This window comes from Tinamus guttatus, unplaced genomic scaffold (assembly GCF_059628265.1).
Source record: "Tinamus guttatus ecotype Peru unplaced genomic scaffold, ASM5962826v1 Tinamus_guttatus_pri_ptg000546l, whole genome shotgun sequence".
NCBI lineage: Eukaryota > Metazoa > Chordata > Aves > Tinamiformes > Tinamidae > Tinamus > Tinamus guttatus.
This window is the reverse complement of record NW_028289080.1, coordinates 1,841,840-1,850,038: the sequence shown is the minus strand read 5'-3', so window position 1 is coordinate 1,850,038 and position 8,199 is coordinate 1,841,840. Positions and strand designations below refer to the sequence as shown.

Below are 8,199 nucleotides of genomic sequence, written 5' to 3'. Positions count from 1 at the left end.
TTCATGGGGACTAGCCTTAGCAGTAAAGAAATTAAAAAATAAGGCATTTAGTAACTCTGCTTCTTTGCATCCTCTGCCACCAGGGCACCCTTCCCATTCAGCAGCAGATTAACATTTTCCCTAGTCTTCCTCTTGCTGTTGATGTGTTTGTAGAAGCCCTTCTTGTTGCCCCTGACATCTCTCATTAACTCTTATTCCAAATGGGTCTTGGCCTTTCTTGTTGCATCTTTACATTCTTGGACAATGCTCCTATATTCTTCCCATGTGGGATGGAACTTCTTCCACATCATGTACATGCTGTTTTTCTCATTAAGTTTACCCAACAGCTCCTTGCCATTCCACGCAGGTCTCCCACCCCCTTGCTCAACTTCTTTCTTATAGGAATGCACCTATCCTGAGCTTGGAGAAAGTGGTGTTTGGATATCAGCCAACTCTCCTGGACTCCCTTTCCTTCTAGGACCCTTGCCCAGGGAATTCCAGCAAAAGGAGCTCCCTGAAGAGGTCAAAGTTATCTTTCTTGAGGTCCAGGATTGCAATCCTACTTCTTATCCAGCTTCTTCCTTGCAGGATTGTGAATTCCAACATTGGATTGTGAATTGCAACATCATGAAACTGTTCAGAGCTGTGCACAGTCCTGGGCTCCCCACTACAGGAAAGACCTGGAGCTATTGGAGTGAGTCCAGCATAGGGCTCCGAAGATACTGAAGGCATGGGATCATGTGTTGTCCAAGGAAAGGCAGAGAGAGCTGGGCCTGTTCAGCATGGAGAAGCCTAATGTTTTCCTTTCTATTACTGGACGTAAATTTCAGAAGGGAGGGAAGAGGATGGGTCCAGAATCTTTTCAGTGGTACTCAGTGATGCCCCCCATGCTGGACACAATGTGTGTTTCTTGCTCTCATGGATGGGGCCCTCATTTTGTGGCAAGAAGGCAAGCTAAAGCCTCCCTTCAAGACACCTCCACCCATAACATTACAGTTTTCTCTTAGCAGTTGGCCTGTGGGCCTCCTTCGGAGCGAGGAAAACATCCAGCAAGGAGAGGAAGCCTGGTAGCTGCACACTGTCACATTGGGCAGCGCCACCCTTTCTCATCTCTTTCTAGCATGCTGTGCTGACTCTGCTGTGCACTGTCTGTGTGGTGTGCCGTGCCAGTGATGTTGATCTGGCAAGCACTGCATGGGAACAGGGCATAGTAGATGAGGCACCATGAGGAGAGGTGTCCTGGCTTAGGGCAAAGCAGGTAAAATGCCCACAGCAGCCATTGTACTAGACTGCCCCGTGCAAGGGTGGACAAAGGGGGATGGATTTCACGCGAGAAGGATCATGCTTAGCAGGATATGCCACTTGTTTACCCCAGCCACCTCCACGATATGGCAAATGAAGTCTTTACCCTGGTACTGAGACTCCACACATGCCTTTTTTAAAAAAAAATCGTTTTATTAATGGGAAAGAGGGAAGCGCACAGCAGAAGGACATAAAAGCTCAGGCAGCAGCCAGAGGGTTTTGTGGGAGTAACAATGGGGGCAGTTCCCCAGGGGTCTAAGATCTCGAGTAGGCCCCACTGCCTGGTCAGTCAGGTGAACAAAGCCCTGCGTAACCAGGCCATGGCTTCGCAGAGGCAGCGCCCTTTGACACCATGCTCATGTGTCCTCAGAGACTACCGTGGTACTGCCCCACAGCACTCACAGTGATGTGCTGGGGCTGCTGACACCAACGTCGTCGTAGCCTGCATCTCTGAGTGTTGAGGACAGGGCATCTGTTGCATTTACTGTTGACTCTGTGGGGCTCAGGGAGGGTCGTTTTCCTTCTGGAAAGAGCAAAAACAGTGATTTAGAGAGGCCATTTCATGCCCTAGCTGCCAGGCATGGACCAGGGCCCTCCTGTGCCCAGCTGCTGCCCACTGCCATGACTGTGTATGGAGGAGTCGCCTCTCCCTGCAGTCCGGCACAACACTCAGATCGGCTGCTGTGCAGGTTGTGGAACCTCTTACCTCCTAGCGCTGATGTCTCGCAGACAGCTGTGTCATTTATCCCTGGAGCAGCAGCCTCTCCCAGATCCAACACCGCTTCAGCATTGTCATAGTCATCAAGGGGGTCATGACTAGTCACGGCAGGGTTGGCTGTGACAGAGAGGAGAGTGAATCGAGGGCCACACCAGAGTTGCGTTGTTCCCACCCACAGTCTGCAGAGCTGGGGTTGCCACATACCTGGTGCTGTCCCAGTACTGCTGCCTTCCACACTATAGCTGGTATAATAAGCCAGCTTAATGGCTGAGCCTTCAGATGGGGAGCCTGGAGCAGGGAATGTTAAGGGAGGCTGCCTGGCCCCATGCCCTGGCCTGCACCCTGGGCATGATCGCCTCACAGCTGAGTGGGGACTGTGGAGAACCTGGAGATGCCCCCACACGGCAGCTGCTCGTGGCCAGTCCGTGGCCAGCCTCTGATGTCGGGTGCTGCAGTGCGTGCGTGGGAACTCAGCACAGAGACCTCCCTCAGCAGAGAAATTTGCTGGGGGTGGGCCGGGAGGGACAGAGAAGGGCTATTGGGAGCCATATGCTCCCAGGTCCATGGCACACCCACCTGAGCCATTCGGCATCTCCTGGTACTCTGGAGTCATGGTGTAGTCAAGCTCCTCATAGACGGCCTCATACGTTGCATCTACATCTGTGCCAGGGCCTGGAAAGGAAGGCAGCCATAAGCCAAGGCCACAGGTACAGCACAGTGGATATGAGGGGTTATCTGCAATCCTACTGCTACCTCTGAGGCCCAGCCCCAGAGCGATGCCTCATCCTCTGACCACCTCGATATCCCTGCCTGGACACTGTGCTGCACCAGGTCCTGCCCTCACTCCTGCCTGGCCTCCTAGCCTCCACCATCTCACCAGTTCCCAGCCTGGACAGATGGGCTACCCCGTGGGCGGGCGGTCTGGGAATCATCAGGAGTCCACAGCCCTCATTTGATCTGCCATGGCCCCCTGTCCTGGAAGCTCCAGCCCCACAGATCCCCAGAGCAACAAACCTCTGCGTAGAGCAATTGCACGCCAAGCCTGCACAGCAAGGGCACCCAGGGCGAGGCAGAGAAGGGTGGCGAGAACGATGCAGAGCATGGTGGGCACTGACATGGCCCCAGCAGCGGCTGTGGGGCGGCTGGGGGTGCCTATGAAGAGAGCAACATGTGGCACAGCTGGATGGAGGGCAGGGACTCTCTCCCATCTTACATCTCTGAGGCAGTGGACACACGTGGCAATGCAGGGTTGAACCTGTGAGGACAGGGAGGCCAAGGAGGACCCCCCTCTGCCTGGGGCCAATCTCCTGCATGAGCATGAGAAGGAGCAGTCCCCAGGCAGCTGCGTTCTTGGCAGAGTGGCTCCCCCTCCTGTGGGCTGGAGCTGTGCTGTCCCTGGGGCCACCGTGCTGCCCTGTGAGGGCAGAGCTACCTGTGCAGGCTGTGCCGTCTGGACAGATGGTTGCTGTGGTTGGCATGGGAGGGCCTGTACTGCCTCCAGGCTTCCCATCACAGGTGACGTGGGTGTCCCCAGCAGAGTCACAGGGCTGCAGGTTCCAGGGTGCCGAGGGACAGTGCCACAAGGAGTCGGTTCCAGGCACACACTTCACCCAGGACAGCCAGGCAGGGTCTGAGCCCCATGCGTTTTCTGGGGCAGATTCCAGTTGGCCGCCAGCCCCACAACCCAGTTGGCGACACACCACGGTGGCTGTGTCGGCGCTGGTGCCGTTGGCGCACACGCTGCCCCACGTCCCGTTGTAGAAGACCTCCAGGCGCCCGGCGCAGCTGCTGTCGCTCACGAGCCGCAGGTCTGTGAGCTCTGCAAGGGGGCAGCACAGGGGAGCCCAGCTCAGCTGAGGTGGGGCAGACAGCCCCATTGTCCCAGCCACCCTGCACTCCTCGTAGGGCACAATAGCAGCACCCCAAGGAGCAGACCCCTCGGCTCTGTGGAGAGAAGGTGCTGTCTATGCCCCTGTGGCTGGCGCAGGGCATGGGGAGGTGGTCAGGGAGGACAGTGGGGAGGGCTGGCCCCAGGGCCGCTCCCAGGGCAGCACAGTCCCCTGGCCAGGTAGCAGCGGTGCTGACCTGAGCAGATGACTGCTGCGTCGCTGCCCTGCCTGCAGCTGCCTGCCACTGGGGCCGGTGCTGGGCAGTGCCAGAGTGTGGCTTCGGTGCCCAGGCAGCCCCCGGCCCCCAGCCACACAGGCCCCGAGCCCTGGCCATAGTGGGCTGAGCGGGGGGCTGCCAGGGCTCTGCCACAGCCCAGCTGGCGACAGACCACGGCGGCGTCCCACATGTCCCAGTTGTCCTGGCAGACGCGGCTCCAGGCCCCCTGCACGTAGACCTCCACTCTCCCCGCACAGCGCCCGGGCCCACTCGCCAGCCGCAGTCGCCGGCTCTCTGCAGCGAGAGACAGTGCAGTAGGGGAGGCTGCTTGGGCCCCGCAGGGCCCCGCGGCCCTTCCCAGCACACTCACCCGAGCACACAACCACCACGTCCTTGCTGTGGTTGGCTGCTTTGGTGCTGGGCAGCGTGGTGTTGCACTGGGCCACGCGAGCCTCCGTGCCCACGCACCGGAGCCCGTTCAGCCCCACAGGACTGGACGCTGGCCCCGGCACTGGGGCCACATGGGCCTTTTGTGCCTCGCCACAGCGGAGCTGCCGACACACCACGCTGGCACTGCTGGTGTCCCAGTGCTCTGCCAGGACTCGGCCCCAGGCTCCGTGCAGGGCCACCTCCAGGCGCCCATCGCAGCGGCTCTCCCCGCCCACCAGACGTAGAGGTTCAGCACTACTTGGCCCTGCATGCAGGGGAGAAGCCCTGCGGTGGCCCAGGGTCTGCCGCAATGGGCACCTGCCCTTAGGCCCCTGGTGGCTCCATGTCCACCAACGCCTTGGTTTGCACCCATGGCCAGGATACTGCGCAAGTTTCTCATCATGGCCAGGGTATCAGAGGAGAGCAAAGACCCCCTGCCATATCTCTTGCTGGAGTGTCTCCAGCAGCAACAGGGCTGATGGCAGCAGCAGCGGTACCAGCCACGAAGCTCTCAAGGGCCCAGTGTCTTCCTCATTTCTGTGTTACTTCTGCCCTGTGACTTGTCTGAGCACTGCGTCTGCCCTGACAGGTCCTGCAAGACTACCCACCTCTCCAGGTGGTCCCTGAGCCTCACAGCACCTGGTGGCATGGTCACACTGCCCTCATCCTGCCTATATCCAGGCAGCTCTGTGATTTGTCTGACGCCTCTGCCTGCCCTGATCAGTCCTGCAAGACTACCTGCTTCTCCAGGTGGTCCCTGTGCCCCACAGCTCCTGGTGGCATTGTGGGGAGAGGACAAGCCCACCACCTCTTTTGCTGACGGCTCCCCTCCCAGAAACAAGCCCTTTTCATTGAAGCTCTCTACCCCACACGCACCTGAGCACATGACTGCAGCGGTGTTGCCTGGAGAACATGCAGGGACCCCCAGCGCTGTGGCAGGGCACGCTCCCAGGTGGGACTCGATCCCGCTGCAGTGAAATGTGTCCCGCCACAATGGGCCACTCCCTGACCCAAAATACCCTCCGCGGGGCATAGAGGTGACAAATCCGCAGCCAAGCTGGTGGCAGAGCACCTGGGCATCACGCTCGTCCCAGCCGGTGTCACAGAGGGAGCGCCAGGTGCCCCGCACCTCCATCTCAGCCCGCCCTGCACAGGCCGTGCTGCCATTCACCAGCCTGAAGCCCGTGTAGGCTGGAAGAGAAAGGCAGTGGGAGGTGATAGCCCTGAGCCTATCCCCATACAGTGATAGCAGGAATTGCATCCTCTGCTTCCCCACACCCTCCTGCCTCCCCAAACACTGGGGTTGTCACAAGTCAGGCCTCACTGTGTGTGTGTCCCGTGCCTGCCTGTGGCATCCTTGTCCCATCTGCTGGCCTCCCTGCCCTCCCCTCAGCACACTCTGCCCCTCACCCCATGCTCTTACGGGAGCAGATGATGCCGGTGTCGTTGGCATGGGTGCATCCCTGGGCATGGGGCAGCCTGTGGGCGCAGGCAGACAGGAGGGATTCGTTGCCTGCACATTCAAAGCCTCCGTCCCAGATGGGTCCAGCTCCAGGCCCAAAATGTGCTGCGCTGGTGACTGCCAGAGCTGCACCACAGCCCAACTCCTTGCAGATGACGTGGGCAGTGTTGAGGTCCACGTGGGCCTCACAGAGGGTGGCCCATTCTCGGCCCTTCCTGACCTCCACACGTCCCAAGCAGGTGCTGTCCCCAGCAACCAGCTGCACAAATCCTGCCAGGAGAGAAAAAACGGCTGTCATGGGGATCTCAGAAACTTGATTTGGGGCGGTTGCTGGGATTTCACAGTCTCAGGGCTAGCATAGCCATCCCAGGAGGCAGCGAGGCAGGCTGGGGTGACCCCAGGTCTCTTACCTTGGCAGATCACACCAACATCAAAGTTGTGGAGGAATTTGTATGGACCCCATCCCGCGATATTGCATTCCCACAGGGCAGACTCATCCCCACGACAGTCAATCCGAACTAGGCTAACGGGTCCAGACCCTCTCCCAAACGTTGTGGAGATGTGAGCACTTTTGGCAGAGCCACAGCCCAGCTGTTGACACTCCACTTCCGCATCTTCCATGTCCCATGGGTCATCGGCCACCGTGCCCCATTGTCCCTGCAGCTTCACCTCCACTCTGCCCTCACAGGGACCAGCTCCATTCACAAGGCGCAGCTCCACAGCACCTGCATCAAAAGTGTTGACAGGGCAAGAGGGTGCTGTGTGTTGACCCCTCTCCTGCACTCCATCTCATCCTGGAGAGGGAGAGATGGTGGAGAGGCCCTGGGCCTCATTGCATTGGCTCTCAACCCCCCCATAGTGAAGTAGCTGTACCACAGCATAGTCACACAATCCCTTACCTGAGCATGTCACCCCAACATCCGCATCATGACCACAGAAGTGCTGACCCCAGCCATAGTGGCGGCAGTTGTGGAGCTCTGTCTCAGTGCCACGGCAGTAGTAGGGATGTAGCCAGATCTGTCCAGCTCCAGCCCCAAAAGGGGTGTATGTGGAGGTCCTGGCCACAGTGCCACATCCCAGCTGTCTGCAGACCACGGATGCCTCCTGGACATCCCAGTTGAAGTCGAAGCTGCACACGCTGCCCCACTGGCCCTCATGCTTCACCTCCACCCGGCCTGCGCAGTCACTGCCTCCGTCAACCAGCCGCAGCTCCCCGGTGCCTGTGGGTCCCCACGCAGGAGTGTGAAGGAGATACAGAGCCCCAGCATGGTGTGCCATGGATAAAGGGTGCAGCCTGCCTTGACACGCTGGCCTGGGGGACTGTTTCTGATGACTGCCCCTCACCCTCAAGGCTTCTACTCGCTGCTCTGGCCATTTCCCTTGTCTCTGACCTATGCTTGCATGGGCGGAAAATTCCGGGCAGCAGCAGGACAGAAGGTGCAAAGGCAGGGCCATATCCAGACAACAAATACCTATCACCAATGGCAACAGGGATATGGACAGGACATGTCCTGCCACATGTGCTCAGCACTTGGCCCTACGATCAAAAGCAGAGTCCCCACAGTAGCCCAGACACTCCTCACCGCCTCCCACTCTCGGCATGAGGATGAACAACTCCAGCCTCAAGGAGCCCACAGGCACTCACCGTAGCAGAGATGCACACACAGCAGCAGTCTCAGTGCCCTGGCAAGGAGCAGGCTATTGGTGATCATCCTGTTTCTCTCCTGCCCTATGGCACAGCCCCCAGCTCCCACTTGACTCCTGGGCCACCATCGTTCCCGTAGTGGGGAGGGCAATATATAGGCAGCGAGGCAAGCCCCCCTGCCAGGGGAGCCAATCAGTGCAGCAAACACCTTTTGAGACGTTATCAGGATGATTATCTCCCATCTGACAAAGCCCCAACCTCCAATAAACTTCTCCATCCACTCGCATGCCCATATATGCGGCTTAGATACCCTTCTTGCATCTAGTTCGCCCCGCCAATGGCAGGGCATCTGCACAGCTGTAGCAAGAGGAGTTTGGTGAGTTGAGCACGCCTCTCCAACTGGGAGGCTGCAGGGCATGTGGCGAAATGAGGGGACCTCCCTAAGGCTGAGCACACATTTTGGGGGAATCAGACACATGGTGCCAGGGAGTCCAGCAAAGGTCCCTGATATGGACCAGCCTCTGCCTGGGGAAGCATCTGCTGCAGTCTGCTGCATGC

General features: G+C 58.8%; 1 protein-coding gene across 1 annotated transcript; it reads right to left on the bottom strand.

Annotated features, from left to right (window-relative positions):
- Positions 1-1,667: 1,667 nt before the first annotated feature.
- On the bottom strand, positions 1,668-7,708 carry LOC148592637 (scavenger receptor cysteine-rich type 1 protein M130-like). Its single transcript, XM_088534133.1, has 13 exons — positions 7,642-7,708; positions 6,896-7,216; positions 6,407-6,721; positions 5,958-6,266; positions 5,407-5,725; positions 4,472-4,789; positions 4,085-4,395; positions 3,432-3,818; positions 3,014-3,151; positions 2,576-2,671; positions 2,204-2,287; positions 1,988-2,116; positions 1,668-1,804 (listed from the first exon to the last, which is right to left on the bottom strand). The coding sequence occupies exons 1-13, from the start codon at positions 7,706-7,708 to the stop codon at positions 1,680-1,682; spliced, it is 2,919 nt and encodes a 972-aa protein (XP_088390259.1). The 3' UTR covers positions 1,668-1,679.
- Positions 7,709-8,199: the final 491 nt, after the last annotated feature.